This window comes from Pipra filicauda, unplaced genomic scaffold (genome assembly GCF_003945595.2).
Source record: "Pipra filicauda isolate LSUMZ 115617 unplaced genomic scaffold, ASM394559v2 scaffold93_size3172892_pilon, whole genome shotgun sequence".
NCBI classification, from domain to species: domain Eukaryota; kingdom Metazoa; phylum Chordata; class Aves; order Passeriformes; family Pipridae; genus Pipra; species Pipra filicauda.
In genome coordinates this window covers 3,126,183-3,145,252 of record NW_024105131.1, presented here as the reverse complement: position 1 = coordinate 3,145,252, position 19,070 = coordinate 3,126,183, and the positions used below count along the sequence as shown (strand labels likewise).

The 19,070-nt window shown below is 35.7% G+C and overlaps 1 protein-coding gene across 1 annotated transcript in view; it reads left to right on the top strand.

Moving 5' to 3' along the window:
• Positions 1-19,070, top strand: part of LEMD3 (LEM domain containing 3) — a 45,563-nt gene that overhangs the window by 14,971 nt on the left and 11,522 nt on the right. The window contains exons 2-9 of the mRNA XM_027741493.2: positions 3,013-3,050; positions 5,490-5,553; positions 12,135-12,202; positions 14,132-14,211; positions 14,292-14,440; positions 16,196-16,297; positions 17,310-17,412; positions 17,640-17,818. Coding sequence (XP_027597294.1) covers positions 3,013-3,050; positions 5,490-5,553; positions 12,135-12,202; positions 14,132-14,211; positions 14,292-14,440; positions 16,196-16,297; positions 17,310-17,412; positions 17,640-17,818 — 783 coding nt within the window. The remainder of the gene's footprint in view (positions 1-3,012; positions 3,051-5,489; positions 5,554-12,134; positions 12,203-14,131; positions 14,212-14,291; positions 14,441-16,195; positions 16,298-17,309; positions 17,413-17,639; positions 17,819-19,070) is intronic.

The window sequence follows — 19,070 nt, the reverse complement described above, 5'->3', positions numbered from 1 at the left end:
CTCACTACCACTACACTTTTCCAGAAGTAATGCTCTTCTCCCATTGTGTCAAGCTTCCAAGCTTGGAATGTTTAGGTATTACAGTGCTTTGAGGGAGTTGGTATGGTGCCCTTTGTCAAGTTTTTGAGGTTTTTTTTTCCCGATAAAAATACTTCTGCATGTTTATCCTGCAGCTAGTATTGACATGTACATGTGGCCAGGTAAAACTGCCATGCTTCTCACAGTTTTGCTGCTGTCTGGGGAGTTCTAATGGATTGCCATGTCCACGTAGTTGCATCTCTCCTTATTTAGGAGCTGTGGATGTGGTTGTTAGTTGGCTAATCTGGAGAGAAGACCCTCTGGGACAACACTCAGTTTTCTAAAACAGGAATCTCCTATCTCTCTTGTTTTTAGCTTTGTAGTATGAGTAGATGATAATTTGTTCTTTGAAGCCATTAGAATGTGATCTTGATAGACGACTTCCAAGGCTGGTAATTGTTGTTGCATAGTAGAGATATCAAACCCCTTTTGAGGAGAGCCTTGGAAGTATGATATACTCACATAAGAATGCCTTCTATTAGTTATTAATTTCATGTTTAGTTTGGTAGAACAAGAACTTGTCACTCTTACAACTATAGTTACATATTTTAAAAACTGTCAAGAAAGCTTTTGAACCAATAATGTTGATGGAATATGTTGAAATACTTTAGACATTTTGGAGTAGATGGGAACTTTACATCTGTGACTGGAGCTTGTGGGAGGGTTTGGTAAGAGCTTAGACTCTGGACAAAAGAAAGAAGGGTGGATTCAGAAGAGGAACTACTGAAGTAGTTAAGGAGTGGCCCTATTAACTCAAGTGAATCAAGGTTATGTGATAAATAGATGCAGATAGATTAACAGTTGTTAATTGCGTATGTAGCTGCTGATAAATTGCTGCAGTTGTATTTAGTATACTGGCCTCTTAAGGCATCAGTTGTCCTAAACTGTATGGCATCTTATATAAAATGTATAAAATCTCACTTATTCTTTAACTTGCCATAAAATCAGTAACTTCAGAGGGATTTCCTGGAAATCCTACAGCGTGAATTAAAATAGGAAATTACAAGGATTGTTAAATGTTTGCGATATGTAATTTTGGAGGAGAGGTGATTGGTTTTCTTGGGCGCTGTAACCACTATGTATTTGTAAAGGAGAGGCAAACATTGATGTCTCCTTTGGTTTGCTTCCTAAATTCGAGGTGTTAATTTATCTAAATATGAAGTTGCCCATATGTGAGATTGATTTTACTCTGGGATTGTGATGCTGGAAAAATCTAGCCACCACCACTGTCTCCACTTAATTGCTGTGCTGCCCTAGCATATGTAGAATTGCAGCTGACAGTTTGCGTCTTTGCAGTCATGAAAGTATTGCATATGTGTTTGCTCCAGGGCTTTCATCAGTGCTAAAATATGTCAGTCAGGTGTACTGAAATTTACACATAGTTGTGTCTCGTGTGTGTACCCTCCTTCCAATGAATCAAGATTTCCTGTATGCTCAATGAGACTGACCTTGGAGACCGTAATTATCCTTGTCTGGATAACTAACAATCAAACTGGGAGGTTGGCAGTCATCTTAAGCCTTGGTCTGTTTCTCTAATCCTATTTTAGGCTATTCAGATTAAAAGTTTAGTGTACTGGGCATGTTCTGTTGAGTCAATGAATGAAATACATAAAACCTTGTTAAGTTGGTAACTTGATAATCCAGTAGGTTATGGCTGTGAATTTGCTCCTGTATAATGAAATCATGAAATGCTATAGGGCTTGGTTTGCACGAATCTTCAGTATCTGCTTCTAACATCTTTAATTAATCTTATATCTGTATCAAGTATTTGGATGTCTGTGAAAACCAGTCCCTGTGTTTGGGTGGTTTGGGTTTTTTTTCCCCCATTTGCTGTATTGGAAGAACCTGCAGTGTTTATTGCTGCTGGGTAGGTAACATGATTAATTTTCCTATGAGCCCAGGCACATGGACAGACTGTTGTTTGCAAAGTTACAGGGAGTCAAGCTTTCTTCATTCAGAAAGCATTTTCATAGTCCCTCTGTTTTATACATCATTTGTTGGTTGTAACTGTAGCAATAAGACCCTTACCATTACTACATATAGGAGCAAAGAAATGGTAATTGCTCCTGCTTCAAAACTTTCTTTCAAAACTAAGGTGAAAGGGTCAACATCTTTCTGCTGCCAAGAGTGCTATGGAAGTTTGTGCAGTTAATAAAAATCACCTTGTTTTACAAATAATTAATTTTTTTCTTACAAGTTTTTTTTTTCAGTTTCTTATCCAGATGGAGTTACACTTGGCTAAGGTTAGGGGACCCTGGTTTTTAAGTTGGTCCTTAGTTTCTTTTCTATCTTCCATTTCTCCTAAATGAGAAATCTTGCCATGATTTGATCTAGTATGTCCACCTTTATATTCCTCTTACATTTCCCATTTATAACTAAATGAGTGGATCAGTTTAATCACGGTTATGGTTCAGAAATCAAGATATTGTCAATGAGACGACTGTTGGGGAGACAACTCGATGTTTTGTGGCTATCTTTACGTATAGGAGTGCATGAGCTCTCAGTGTGTTGTCTCTTGTTAAAACAGAAAATGCTGAGTTGTAGAGCTTTGTTGCGTGCATTAGTGCTTAGTCAAAAAGTGGTTTTACTTTTTTAAGCTGGACACTAAAATGTAAAGCCTTCAAATTTTTATTTCAATGCAATTGAGTTATTAAAGGAAGAGTTTGGCAAATGGCAAGCACAATTTTTTTTGGTGGAAAAAGCTGTGAAATTTGCAGGCGTGCAAAATTCTGGTTTAACTTTAATGCTATTATACTGCATTATCAAATGCAGAGTTAGGGCAAAGGTTAATAGATGTCTAATTGTTATTTGTCATATTATGGACTTTGTTTTTATTTAACTATTATATTGTTGTCATAAAGCTACAGTGTTGGTATACCTTTTTAGTGTTTTCAGACTCTATAGAGTGAATTACTTTTTTTCTTTTTTTGACAGTCAAGAATCCTTTTAGTGAAGAACTACAGAAAATACAAGTAAGTAAAACCACTTAATAGTGAGATTTTGATCTTTCACATGATTGTATAAAAGCAATATAGATCTGTTCAGAATGTTGCAGTTTTAGAATATTTTGCATGAAATAAATGCACTTCTTGTAACTGATGTTTTTAATTTTTTTGTTTTCCATCTTGGGCAATATAACTAGGATTACAAAATTGGCTGTGGCATGCTGGTTGCTTTATATACTAAGAAAATATTACATAATTTGTGTTGTAAAAAAAAAAAGTGTTGTAAATTTTGAGACTAAATTTGGTAGTCTGTCTCTTACTGTTACCATTTGGCTTCTGAACATTGAAAGCACAGCTGGTAAGAGATGATTGACATGAAACTCCAGAATCTTATTTAGTGCTATAAGAGAGAAAGGGTTAGCATCCTTCAGAAAATGGATTTAAAAGTTTGTCTTTTTCACTTTCTGTTACTTGTTCCTATATTCACTTTTTCTCCTGAAATATCAGACTACCCATTTTTGAGATCTCACCATTGAAGCTATCTGTATTATTCTTAATTCTGCAGCATGCATTCTGGTGATTCTCTCTTCTGACCTGGACTGTAAACGTAATGATCTGCTTTTGCTAGGCATATATGAGCAAGTATTGCAAGAGAATTGTGGAGGATTTTGGTTTTTTGGGGGTTTTTTGTGTTTTTTTTTTTTTTTTTTTTGTTTACTGTTTGAGATTTGTTTTTTTCTTGTTTGGTGTGAGTTGCTGTTTTTTTTCCTCATGTCTAGGATTGAACTCTCCAGAAGTGAATAATAGCATATTAAGTAGGTAGCCTTGGCTAGTTTTTTGGATAGAAAATGTTTCTTTTGAACAAATGAATCTTTTGAATTTTGTTGGGTAAATTCTGGGCATTCTTTCAGAATTACTTTAGTAGTGCAGAGAGAATGCGTCTTGTATACTGGACGTGGCAGCCTGAGAACCTCTTCTGTATGTTACTTTCTCCTGTTTTTATGGCACTGTTCCATAGTAATTGTATTCCATGCTTGATTGCTAGCTATGAAGATTATACTGTTTAGTTCTGTCCTTTATGTGGCCCAATCATTAATTTGAAAAAGGAAAAAGTTGGTCACAACAGTATTTCACATGTCCATTTCAGTGTAGCTATTAATGAAGTCATGGATGTACCTACTGGCAAATAAATGGAACTTGAAGTACAGCTGGTGGTGTGTGTGTGCTGAAGGACTGTTTTTCCTCTTATGCCATGCCTACTGTTTTCCAACCAGGAAATGAGTTAGTAAGGTTGGTTTGTTTCCTGAGGCACCAACTACATCAATTTAATCTCAATGATGGATTTGTAGGACCAGAATAGGGAGAGGGGGTGCTGGTAATTGTTGGTAATGCCGATGGGAAATAATTTGTCAATTGTTTGATCAATGAAAGAAATATTCTGCTTTTTTTGGTATCAGTTTTCTTACAAAAAAAAGTTGGACCATTCACATTTTAAAATTATGTCAACAGTGCTAGTGCATCAGGGAATTGAGCTTAATATGTGTTTTTCTTTTTTCCAACGTGAGTATAATCAACAGATGCACAAACTGGAAAATTACTTTTCTTGCATATTTTTTTGAATGAAGACTCTAGTCTTAACTCAGCCATTTGATAAAACTTCAAGCCCAACATTTCAGAATGGTTTTTGGTGGATGCAATTGTATGCGTATCTAATTACATGTTCTTTGTCTATATTTTGAATATTTCCTTCTAAATAAAATGTTCCTGGATATATCTTAATGAAATTGCTCATATCTTGGTAAGTTTAACTCCCCTGCAAGTAACAATTATATCTCATATTCATACTTATTTTGGGAATTAGGCCTTTTTATATTAGTGACGTATGCAGGAAGTATCAACAAGATTGTATTATCCACAACTTTCTGTTGTGGTTTGCATTTGTTTTGTTTTTTGTTTGTTTGTTTTTTAAATTAAGTTACTGTAGTTTGAAGGTAGACAGTAGAAATCTTCCTTTGCTTGGAATTTTATGCCAGAATGTGACCAGTACTTTAGTGTGGCTTGTATGAAATGTCTCTGCACATTTAAGAATAAAACTCTTATTTTTACATAGTAGTTATCAAAAAACCACCCCAAACAAAACAGAAATTTCTTTTGGGTCATTTCACTATTCTTTCAGTAGTATCAAAATAACCTTTTGATCAGTTGCTTTTAGCTGGCAGATCCATCGGAGTCCACACTACAATCTAGTTTAGTTCCAGTCAAGACCTGAAAATTCAATGGAGTGAATACTTAGATTCAAAATACGTTGCCTGCATCATTGCTGATGTGCGAAACATTACAGCTTTCTACCTGTATGTGTAAAACCCATTTTTTTTCTCATGGTATATAAAGATTTTTGGGGTAAATGGAAAAAAGTATATCTCTACTACTGTTTGTTTTGACATAAATATGTTTTTCTAATTCCAGGAACATGAAAGAAACCTCATGAAGAGCTTGTATGCGCTTCATGACAAATTGGCACAAGTAGCAGGTAACACTTTAAAAATATTGTGATACAGTGTTTGGCAACAGCTACAAAGAAGTCAATGCTCACATAGTGATTTGCAACAAGTGATAGCCATTTAGAGTTCTGTATTGGGAAACTAGAAATCCTGTTTCTAGTTCACTTTACAACTTACACAGTGTGGCACCTTTTGTTGCAATGTTTGTTAGTTAATGGGATAGGCTGTTGAATATTGTGATCCCGTGGGGTTTTTGATCTAATACCTTAATGCTTTATTAATCTGATTTTGTTAAAAGGCTTAAATTTGCTTTATGGAGAGGAATATGTGGGGGTTTTTTAAAGGTTGTTAATTCACTAAGGTGAAACCCAAAATATTTTGCAACAATGATAAAATGGTTACTAATAAAGTGAATAGTAGTGGTTGAACAAGTTTACCTTGTTAGACTAAAAGGTCCAACTTAACCATATTAATTACATAGTAACGAAAAGTGCTGTGTATAGTAATGTGTCAGAGATGGTGTTTAGGATTAGTATTATTGAATATTCAAAGTAAAAAGTAGGGTGGTTTTATCCAGAGTCGTAACGAACACAGCTTTAAACTGTGCAGATAACTTACACATCGCAATCAGGAAATGGTAAAGTTAGGGCTGTGTTTATAACTTTGGCCTCTGGTGAATGCGAATTACAGCTGAGTCTATTACATGACTATTAAGCCATTTTTATTATTCTTGCTTATTTAATTCATAATGTGTCTAAGAAGCCTTACTGGTCTTTGTGCCAACTATTTGTTTTGCAACAGCAGGTTTCACCAAGAAAGCGTTGTCATTGTTATCAGGTGCTACAGACATTTCTCAAACATAAAAAAATGTGGAAACAACTCTGTGTCAGATATGAAACCAACAATTCAGTATCTCAAGGCTTTATAGAAAGTCTGTGAGAAAGTTGAGCACCTTTGTAATACCTTTCACATTGCAACAATAATCTTCCAGCAGAAAGCTTTTGTTTCCAGAGCATTTACAATATCTGCAGCACATAAATATATGTTTGGACAAACCCCACACATTTCTTTTTGTTTACATTACAGAATCACAGAATGGCCCATAGTGGGTCTTCTGGTCCAACTTCCCTGCTCAAGCAGGGTCATCCTAGAGTACATTGCACAGGATTGTGTCCAGATGGTTCTGGAATATCTCCAGTGAGGGAGACTCCACAACTTCTCTGGGCAACCTGTTCCAGTGTGTGGTTACCCCACACAGTAAAGAAGTTCTTGCTCATATACAGGTGGAACTTCCTGTGCATCTGTTTCTGCCCTGCCTCTTGTCCTGTTGCCTGGAACCACTGAGAAGAGCCTGGGTCCATCCTCTTGACACCCTGCCTTCAGATATTTACAGATATTGAAAAGGTCCCCTCTCAGTTGCCTCTTCTCGAGGCTGAACAGGTCCAGCTCCCTCCGCCTGTCCTCAAAAGAGAGATGTTCTAATCCCGTAGTCATCTTTGTTGCCTGACATACAGCATGTTTCAGCTCAGTGTTCAAGCTGATTTTCCTTGCTTGATCATTGTCATGCTGCTTCCCTCTGTTTTTTGAAGAGAGTGTAACAGCTTGCTGGTTTTGCTTAGTGTGTCATCTGGCCCTCCAAGGACCATACGGTAAACTTGCCTTAGGTGTGACACCTAATTTCTACATCTGTGAAAGGAAGGGAATTTTCTTTATTAGCTGGGGCTTACTTAAATGCATGTAGACCTATAAAAATATTTGCTTCTCTGCCTTATGAGAAGGAATTTGTGTGCTCCAAGATAGCTGCTTTCTTCCCCAGATCTCAAAGGTGCATTACTCTCTGTTAGTCTATTTCTGACCACGAGGATCTTCAATGATGCCTTTCAAAAAATATAGCTATCCCTTCTGGTTAATGATAACCCTGAAGAGATGATACAGACTGAAGCTATATCATGAGATTTCCTGGTTGCTCAGGAGAGTAACTTTCATACCATCTGAAGAAGGACGTAATTCATCTCCAGTTAGACAGAAGTTATCCTCAATGCCAAGTTTCTTAAGGTATGAGAGGAAGAAGTCTGCCATCCATTTTTGAATACCATATTGATGTAGACATGGCACAATATCTGGAAGCTGTTTAAAAGGCATAAAACAGAGAAAGCTGCAAAGGAAATACAGGATTTTGGTGTACATAGTGCCCCACTTCAAAAGAGACAGAAGTTAAGGAATATAGTTTTAATAAAAATGGTGCTTTTCAGGTCTCTCTGCATACTTGGAAAAGTTTCTCTCATTTCATACTTGGCTATGAGTCATTTGTTCATGTTATAACTATTAATACTAAAAAGACAGGCTGGAAACCTGAAGTAATCTGTTCTGTTATTCAAGATCTTGACTACCATAAAGATGGTCCCTTCGAAATTTGATTTTTAGTTCTGTTTTATTAGATTTCTTATAATTTTACTGAGCTAGTTTCTTGCCTTGTCAACTTCAACTGGAGAGTGAGGGGGCTTTTAGAAGGTAGAATATGAAGAAACAAAAAGCATATCAGTTCATTAATTTTATTTGACTTAATGTACTGTGTTCCAGCTGTAGATACCTATTCTGTACTGCGATGCTCTGATATGATGTGAAATTATTTAATTATCCTATATAAAAATAGATTGCCTTTTAATGCATCACTGTTCTCAGAATTACTAGTCTGCCAAACCTACAGTGCATAATGTCTACCTCATAAGACACTAAGGGGAGACTCATCCAGGTCTCAGTTGAAGTTTGTGTTCTTGTCTTGAATAGTTTAGCCATTCTTCAAAACAGCAACTTTTTATAGACAGTATATATTTCAGTGCCTAACACTTTCTGCTAAACCAAAATACCCGCTTTATTTAAATTAGACTTTCTTCAGGCATATATTAATTACGGGATGTCTTGGTCTTTCATGGAGAGATTCAATAGATCACATCCATTTTCACTCAGACTTGCAAAAGGAATAAACCTAACCAGTATATCCACAAGAAGCAGCCAGCTACCCTTAGGTATGACCCTTCTTTCTTGTAGATAAAGGATTTTTTAGTTAGCAGTTTCTTTTGCTTGGCATTCTCTATGGTGTGATCACCTGTTGGATTTAGATGTTTTCCTTCTAACCTAATGCACAGCACAGGTCCTTGAGGTGCAGGGGTGAATTAGGCTTTCATATGTAATAAGGCTTACTGTTAAATGCAGGGCTGCAAGAAAATCCTGGCAAAGCACTAAATATTACTTAATATTAATTTCAAGTGTCAGCTACTGTATTTGATTGCTGTCACAGGCTCTCTATTCTGTCACTCTCCTTAATCTTAAGTTCTTCAGGTAATTGATACGGTAATTGATACCAGTGATTGAACAAATTTAGCAAGTTCTGATGTTCTGCGGTGTTACTCAGCTTTTGAGTTTGCCTTTGGGAGATTGGGCATTCTTACTTGCTCTTGCAACGTGTTCTGCTCCTGTTTTTCTTCAGCTCCCCACTTTAGTGTCCTGCTGCAAGTAACCTGCAAATGTGAGACCTTGTACATTGCTTATTTTGTATTGATTGACTGTATCACGTCAAGCTGTAAGCTAGGGATCTGTGCTTAAATCCATGTCTTCCTTGAAGAATTAGATTTCCACTGGGTTTTGGTACCAAATGAGAAAATTATTTACAGTGTAAAGCAGTTATAGAAAACAGAATATTTCTGTTTGAATATGCTGCAGTTCATAAGTTAAATGCCTAAATGAAAGTCAGTTTCAAATATTATAATCTGCATGGGAAAGGAGATCTGACTTGGTTTCTGTGTTAGAAGCAATTGAGACAACAGACTTAAATATTTCTTTAGAAGCTTTAGTTGCTTTTTGGTAGTATTTCTAGGACAACTCCTCAACTTCTTATGTGGCTTGCCCAAGTACACTAACATAAACTAAAGAGTAGTTTTGTGATCCTTGCTGGGATGTTACTTTTTGCCTCCCTATGAAAGCAAATAGAATGGTTCTTTGATTGAAGCTGAAATTAGTGATCTGTGCCCAAGAAAAGTTCAAGCAGAAAGATCCATGCTTTCTGTAAACTTGCAATAGACATTTTAACAGAGAGGCAGTTTTTACAAAGAACTCAGATGTATCTTGCAGCAAACTTGTGTAAAGTTTTTTTTGTCTGAGCTTCAGTTTTATTCCTGGATATAGGGCCTCAAATGGAACAGCTGGGAAACATTTTTGGCTCAGACTATGGAAAGTGGGTTTCCAGGCTAAGTGGTTAATGATTGTACCTAAGTTATTCAAAGTAAGCCTTCATTTGCAGAACTATTAGCTAAAGCGGTGACTGAAATGGCATATAGGAATATCCTGCTGTTGCAGTAAAACAGAAGGTTGTCTGAATTGTGAAATGCCTTTCTGTAAGCTTTCAAATTCATGAGTTTTTTAGAAGAAAGCTGCTAAATGGTTCTCAGCAATAAATGTGTTGGAATGAGAAACTGCATCTCCAATAGCTTTTTGTATAGGACTGAAACTTCATAACTGTGATTAGCTTACTTGTTTTGAGAGTGGGAGGCAAGATGAAAGGGATTTTTATTCCTCTCCTGCTTCCCCCCCCCGCCCAGTATTGTGTGAGGGGAAATTTGAACTGATGGGCCTTAGACATTGTCAGAGCCCAGACAGCAAAGGTGTTTTTGATTGTTAAACTTGCTCAGAGGGAATATAGTCTGAAAAAAATTTCAGAAGCATGACTGAGAGAAAACTGTCTTCTGATTTCTCAAGATGAGACCAGAAGCTGTGAAGTCCGTGTGCTGGTTGTGTGCTGCATAAACATAATTCTTGGAAGAAGGCAAATAAGTTCTAGATTTAGAACAGTATGTTTACACCAGAGACTGTATGAGTATGATTTATAGTTATTTCAAGTCTGCTAATCTTGAAACATGAAATCACTGATGATTACACATCTAAATTTATAGGCTGTAGAGTTTATACTGTACAAAAAGAATGTCTGCCTAAATTATGTACAAGAACAGCCCATAACTCCAATTCAGGTGCTGAGTTCTAAAAGTAGAGTGGTTTTTTGGCAAAAGTGGTACCAATTTTCAGCAGTAGTTTTGATCTCTGTAGATTTACTATAACAGTAGACTCAGGGACTTTGAACGTCTAAGACACATTGCATGTTAATTATCAAGTGAAACATCTTTCAAAGCGTTCTGCTCAGTGCTTGATTCAAAATACATGCATGCACACAGGCTTAGTTCCAGCAGCACTTCTAGGCCAGGTAGCATCTGAGCATTCTTTAAAATGCTGTTCCTATTTCTCTATATCCCAACGGTAAGAGAAGAGCACGCCTGTTGTGATAATGTGCTTGCAAGACCAAGTTCGCTTAAATCTGTTGAAGTGTACTTTAACAAGACTTTAGCAGTCCGAGAAGGACTTTGGCTTCATAGAAACACTTAGTTCTCTGGCACTCCCTACTGTGAATGAGACATGAAGGTGCTTCTCCATGACTTGCTACTGTTTCCTAATTTTTGCTTACATTGCATTGAACGTTCTCATTTGTGTAGGGAATTAGTACTTGAAGCTGCTCTTTTTAAAGAGTATTCCAATATAAGCAAAGGTTTACATTTTATATAAGCACAAGTATCTTAAATTTTCATAGCCTTGCTATAGCTTTGGGAAGAATACAACTTGGTATAGCTTCAAGAAGGTAAGGCAGGTGTAACCCTGAGCCAGTGAAAGACTGGATTTGTTGTTTCCTGTCATTGTTTTGGCACAGTAAAAGCGTAGTTACAGATGTCAAGATTTAGGTTTCTTTTTTTTTTATGAAAGATCGAAAAACAGTGATTTGCCACTTGCTGATAGTTCTTCAGAAATGATGGCCTAGTGATAGATGAAAGCCTGGTGTTAGACCTTTTCTTTCTCTGTATGAGTTTGTGTTGGTATGACTGTCACTTTTTATGAATCATGTACCTTTAGTTTAGCAAAGAAGATCAGATATATGATGGCATGTTGCTATGCAGAGTGACTATGCATATACCTTATTTCCTGGCTACTTCTGCATACATTCAAAATCAATTAGGAGATAGTAAAAGCACCAGTTTCAGGCCATAGTGAGATTTTGTGTGTGTTCAGGCAGGTGATGAGTTACTGTGATAACTATACCAATCTAAAATGTAGTAACTTCATAGTGCCTGAAATATTATTATGGATGTGTTGTGACTGGAACCTGGTCTCTATAATGGATGATACACGTTTCAGAGTAAATGGGAATTATTTAGAAGTTGAGTCAGGGTACAGCAACTGTTTTGTGGTAATGTCCTTTTCGTAGTTCTTCATACTACCTTTTTTTCTACTTTTGGTGTAAATACTGAAATACACTTTTTGAGCAGTACATGAAGTTGCATTGATGTGATTTGTACATATTATTAGCTCTTGACAATCATCAGGGTTTTTAGACTTTCTTTGAAGGAGAAATTTATGCAGAGAAATTTATATATTGTTAATGAAACTTATGAGAATTACTGTGCTACTGCTGCTTGTGTAAATTATGTTAACCGGACACTTGCGTTTAGGTGATTTTATTTTATATAATGCAGTAATTATAGATCAAAATAAACAAAAGCTTTCATTTTACCAGGGGAACATGAATGTGGCAGCTCTGTTCAAAGAAACCTTACCGTCCAGGAGGCAGCTGCATATTTAAAAGTAAGCAAATGAGGTACTTTTAATTGGTTGTATATAAGATTTGTATAAGTTACAATTTGTAAGGCCCTGGTTTCATATCTAGTGTATTGACTAAAATTTTACTTAGTATTATTTGGAAATGTTTGGAATTGATGGCTTTAACATGTGCTACATATAATTTTTATTTGGGGATGTAGGGAATATTTGAGGAGAGGGAAGGTGAAAGAAACTGGCTTAATTTCAATGAAAGTGTAGCTAGTAGTGCTTCAATGGCATACAGGGCTTTTTTCCCTTTCATTAAAACACCAGGACATGATTTGGATTGATGGAGATAGTTGACCAACATAAAAATAATAAACTTATAAAATTCAAATATCTAGAAGCTTCTCCAGAAACGAGTATACTGGTTTTTGAGACTTAGTATAAAGAATACTGTCTTCCTTTCTTTGTGAAGAGGGGTTGACATGTGGATCTGTGCAGAGAGACTGACAGGCAGCAGCTGTGTGGAGAGGCCATTCATTGATGGCCACTAATTCATTTAAATAGAAATGGTCAAAAAAGGCCTTTTTGTTAATTTGATCAGTGTGTAGTAGTATGAAATCCCACTCCCTGCTGTCATTCTCCTGCCTTACTCCCCAAGTAAAAGATAACTCTTGCCTTGTCTTGACAGCTCTAGGGTTTATTTTAGCCCATATTGGTGTACCCTACAGTGGAAAACTACTTGAAGAGGCTGAGAGTAGATTTCTTTGATTGGATGAGGAGGAGTTAATGTACATATACATTTACATGTACATATACATGTAAATGTACATATACATTTGTATATGTAATATGCAAATTTGTAGAAATTCTACATTTTGGCAATCCTTTACTTAGTAGACAAAAAGGGGCAATGTTTGAGAGCATCCCAAAGAAGTTGCTAACACTAGTTTATAGTTTGGCAATTATGATCTACATCTGTTAAAACCAGTTGTATTGTGGAAAAAATTAAGTTGATGCCATAGAACTGATTGTCTTGACTGTCTCTTACTCTGAAAGAAGGACAGTTGTTATCATAACTGTTTTAGCTCTGCTAGGAAGCTCAAATTTAATATGAAAATTTGTCACTTTGCAGGAAGTCTCATTTAACCATACAGTTCCTCATTTTGGGAGTATAACTCCTTTACAGAATTTCTGTGTTCAGTTACTTTTTCATACTTTAATCTCAAACTGAAATAGTTACTAGTTTTTTATGTGCTTATGCTTTAATTCTAGGCAAGTTACATTATGTGAGGTTCAAAGGAAAGATGGAAATAAATCTTTTTTGGGGAGTGCAATTTCAAATATAATAGTAACTTCCATTTTGCTTTTCTTTTTATGCAAAAGAACACTCAAGGTGAGCTATGGAGACAGCCTAGCTCAGACAGCAGTGGATGCTCTCCTATTAGAGTCGATACCAAATAATTAAAAGTAAAAAAAAGTCAATGTCTAAATAGTGATGTCAGTTCTTGATCTACGAACACTGAACTGTTTGCAAAATATGAGTAAAACCTGATTTTACTCAAGCTTCTTAAAAAAGATCAGAGCCTGGAACTGCTTTTACAAGATCCATTTCCAGCAGCGTTTGGATCTGTTTGGAGTTTTATTCTTGGGGTAGATTTTTTTTTTTTCAGTGAGCGCCGCCTAGTGGCTGAATAATTGTTTTCTTCTTGTAGGTTAGAATTGTTAATTAAACAGTGAATGTGGCTTGACTTTTCAAACAGTCCTTAGTATGAGGGATACTGGTGAGTCTGATAACTGCTCATAGCATATATAAATTTACTTTGTGCAGTGAAGTCACTCAAAATATGAAGAATCAGGAACAAAACAACATTGTTTTGGCTACTAATCTGTGCAGAATCTCAGTTTTATTGTGGCATGATAACTTCCCGGTTATTTATGAAATTACTCATTAATATTGTATTTTGACAGAATTTAGATCCAGAATATGAAAGTGTACTTAACAGAGCATTACAATGGATCTTGAATAGTGGGGAAGATGTTGGCATAAAGTAAGTGGTCTTTAGTTCTTAGCTTAATTTGTTCTAAGAGAATGTATCATTTTTCATAAGTACTGTATATTTTTTAATAGGTGTCTCAGCAATGACCCTAATGAGATGAATGTCACTAATGTGACAGATGTGAAGTATCTGGAATCCACTAGTCCAAAGATGTCTTTCAGGTGTCGTTTTCGCCGTGCGTTTGTTAATGTAACTCACAGATTATCAATATTGCTCCTGGGTAAGTTAATAAAACAGTCAAGTTTTTTTGTTGTAACTTGTATTTATCTAAATGCACAAGGAAAAGTAACAGCACGTTTAGAGAAAGTTTTTATTCAACCACAGAACTTGGAGTTTCTATCAATGTCTTGATTAAAATTCAATTTACTTTGCACTTCTGTTGCGCCACCCTGTCTTCACACCGGTTGCTATCATCTGCTTCTGTAATCAGCTGAACATACTCATTCTTTGGAAATTGTCTTTTTCCCTGTTCCCAAAGCAATATCTTGTGGCTTTCAAAAGTTCCATGTGGAACTGATTAGAAAAAGCAGTAAAAAGACATAGTAGATGTAATTTTGAGGATATTTCACTGTTGTTGAACTTCAGAAATGTAACTACAGAAAAGATGATCTCCTAGTTTTAGGAAAGGTTGGATATCTAACATGGGTGTCACCAAAAATTCTTGCCTCTAAGAGTATGTTGTAAAAAATGTATGTAATCCTTCGGTAAGACTAATTAATTTAGTCTTTGATAGTTCTTTGATGGAGTTTCAAATTCATCCAAGTTTATTTTATTCTGAGCCATACTGAAAACTATGCAGCATAAAAACAAGGTACAAATGAGTGCAGACACTTCACTCCTTTCCATGTGGCTGGATAATAATATTGAAGATGCACTGTTCATCTCACCTATTGAATATTTAAAAAATCATTTGTCCCAGTGTCTTAATAATGTCTTGCTTATGAGGAGAAGACTTGAGACCTCCTTCTGTAACCTTTTGATGAACCAAAAGAATCAAAGGCAAACTGTCCCAGATTGCTGTCTTTCTGATAACAGTCAATACAAGGACTGAATTGGGATGTGGAGATAAAACTCTGTATCTGAGTCAACCACTGGTCTTAATCATGCTGAGCAAATTGCTTCATGTCTCACCTGTAGTTAACATTAATATGGAGCACCTTTTGAAAAATAAACTACTGCATAAATGTTAGATGTGTTGTCATTGACTAACAGTCATTTTGGCCTAAAATGATGTCCATCAGTCTCTTTGATATATCAGTTAAAACTGCCTTGTGGTTACTGATATATGAAACAAACTATGTAATTATAAATTGTGTATGTGTGGGTTTGGGTTTGATTTTTTTTATATTGTTAATTGATCGCAGGTGTAGTGGTGCCCTCAGCAAGATAGAAGAAGGAATAAGAACTTTATTTTCAACTTATGCTGCTGACCTTCCTAACCAGATTGTCCTTTTTGGAATAATATTCAAAGTAATAGAAAAAGAACGTGAAGTACTTCATTGCAATAAATACAAATCTGTAGCTGAACTGAAGCAGTCCAAGTTAATTTGCTTTGACCAGTATATCTAAAGCATATGACTTTTCTATCAATTAAAGAATATTGTGCATTTTAAAATCTAAACATGTTCTTGATTGTCAGTTTATGTGACTGTTAATATGACTTTGAATTTTCCCAGTGTAATTGTTTTACTGTTTTTCTTCACAAATGGGTAAAATTTAAAATCACAGTCCTGGGAGATACCAAGCTGTTGTTAAAACAGTGAATGTTTTTCTAAAAGTAACTTCTTTTCAAAGTGGAAGGAAGAGTTTGTGTTTCTGTGTAAAATACTGACAGCAAGTACAATGTATTTTACTAGTTTTAGAATGTACAGTACTTGTTAGATAGTTCAACCAACTTTTGAATTGTGCCCTGTAATCTTTGTTAAATAACCGATGTTCTAATACTGTTTAAAGAGTATTATGCATCTTAATGCAGGTATAGTGATGGTTTGGGGAGTCTTACACTACATGAAGTACCGTTGGGCAAAAGAGGAAGAAGAAACGAAGCAGATGTATGATATGGTGGTAAAAATCATAGGTATGGCTTCTTGAGTCACATCTGATGTATGTATAAGCTTTCAAAGAACTGGCACTCATTCAATTATATTTTCTTCCTGTTTGGTAGCCAGTGCTGTTAGAGTTCTTGGTCAAATGTGTGATTCACATGTTTTTGTTTGCTTTTTTTTTTTTTAAAAGACACCAACTATCCTTTAAACCTAATCAAATTACAATAAAGATTGTAATTTGTGAATTGCATCAATATGGCTATAAAATTCCCATTGACTTAGTAGTATTTTATCCTATATTGAAAACAAATACAAATGTGATGTTTGTTTACTAGAAGTATGGTGACATGTTGCTTTCTGTATCTGTTTTTTCAGCCATCTTCAGCTAAAATATCTGCTCCAAAAATGTGTTAGCCCTCAATTCCATCCTTAATGGTTTTTCATAGAAAAAGCAGCTTTTTAATGAGTTACTTTGAGCAGAAATTATGTTGCTAAAATGGAATGCATGATTGAGTTCTGAAATCCTGCCTTTCTACTTGAAGCCACAGTGTTCGCAATAGTTTGTGTTTGTAGTTTTTAAGCTCTGTTTTGGGCTGCATTTTTACTTAAATTGTTCTATTACTTTCATCTATGGTAGTCACCATAAATACAGAGATGGCAGACGAATCAGAACTGTTTTCCTGTTTTTACCATTTTCCTACATTTTTTGTTTGCAAATCAATTTTTGTTGAGGTGGAGGGAAAGCACTTTATTTTTAAAGATGGCTGTCTTTGCTAACACTTAAAAGTACCAATCAAGAGTAAGAGCTCTCTTCCTTTATTTCAAAGTTATTAGGATACTTGGATGCATTGTGCTTGGTTAGTTTTCTTAATTTGCCTTCAGCATGGCTGGGAAAGAAAATGTTTCAAAATGCCAGAAAACCTTAACTACTAAATTGGGAGGGATCTTGAGTAGGTGTTCATTGCCAGAATTGATACTTTTTTAATGTTTACATGAACTACATAGTTATCAGTTTGTTTTTTTTTTTTTTTATGATGTCTTCAGATGTTCTAAGAAGCCACAGTGAGGCATGTTCAGAAAATAAAGAGTTACAGCCTTACATGCCAGTTTTACATGTGCGTGATTCTCTAATACCTCCTCAGGACAGGTATGTTCTCACTAGGAGTAATGAATTTCCTTATGTGTAAAGAGGGAAAATCAGTAAAAATAAATGGGTCAGTTAACGAAGTTAATTTCAGTAGGTTGCACACTGTAATATTTGGAGATTCTTATTGACACAGGTGGGGGGAAAAGCATTGGATTTCTCTTACATGCTGGATGTCAACTATGCAGATTGTTATTGCTAATTCTGTAATTCTTGCTTCAATTTTTAAGGAGGAAAATGAATAAAGTCTGGAATCGAGCAGTTGACTTTCTTGCAGCAAATGAATCTAGAGTTCGCACAGAGACACGAAGAATAGGTGGTGCCGAGTTCTTGGTTTGGAAGTGGATGCAACCTTCTGCAGCATGTGACAAAATTTTAGTAATACCATCAAAAGTGTGGCAAGGCCAAGGTATTGAAGTTATATTTTGCAACTATAGTTGTTTTAATTTCTGCATCTAACTTCTAAATAGTACTTTGTTGCTTGAACTTGAAAGGTTTGTTTTCTCTCACACATTTAAGGATTGTTATGAACTGTTAGTGTTATTTCTCTGTTATCTTGTTCTATGGACTTTTTCTGTGCATTGTGTCTGCCTTGTTTTCAAGGAAAATGAGCTGTTCTGTTATAGGTACTGCAGAAAGACACAGAGGGCAAGTAGCCAAAGTGAGTTGCTTGTTCCTTTTCATGAATTAAAAAAAAATACTCTTTAGTTGGTCAAATTTTGACATGCCTTACACTTACTGGAAGTAATGTAATTCGTTGTATCTGACAGCAGATAAATTGCATCTTGCAGGCTTGAGTTTCTTACTGTTAAGTTATCAGTCAGGTACCTAAAGATGGAGTTGGGAGGAAGAGATGTTTATTTTGAAAGGGAAACTGCTGGGACAAAAGATTCCTCAATTAGGAGAATGTGCATTTTGAACATCTCGTAGTGCCTCCTCTCTGTCATAAATGTTTTTCTACACTGTGCATTTGTTTTTCAAGCTTTGTGGTGTAAAGCATTTGCTTTAATAGAGAAGGCTGTTGTTATAAATGGGTTTTGCAGTGTTCTATGACTTTTTAGCTTTATTGTGAAACCAAGTGGCAAGAATCTAGTGAGTTTGCAGTTGTCTGTCTACTGTGGTCATATTTTCCTAGTTCTTTTTCTTTCTGCCTTTCTTCATGTTAAGCTTCAGGTTTTGGGTGGTTTACTTTTATTTTGGTCAATGAAAAATTGAAACTGTAAGTCTTGAATTCTGGTTTGCAGTAAAAAAGGAATGTTCATTTCTATCTGTGCCTGAGTGTAAAAGCAAATACTTAAAGTCTATTGCAAATTGTATAAATGTTGTGACTTTTTGAAAGAGTCTCTCACCTTGTGTTCCTCTATAATGCCATATTATCTCTCCAGTTGGACTAAAATAAAAGCTGTGCAGAATCCTAGTTTATAAACTCATCAGCTTCTTTTGATGGTCATGGAGAGTGGTTGCTTCTCCACTTTTTTGTTCAGATTTTTTAATTGGATATTATCAAGGTAGTATTGTGTGTTACTTCTATGGCTTTGGACTAGATGATGAAAAAAGCCTAGTTAAAAACTAGAGTTTTTGCCCTGCCTAGTCCCACTTAAGCGAAAATTCTCCCTGGCAAGCAACTGCATCTCTGTTCGTCTGGAGTATGCTAATTTTGA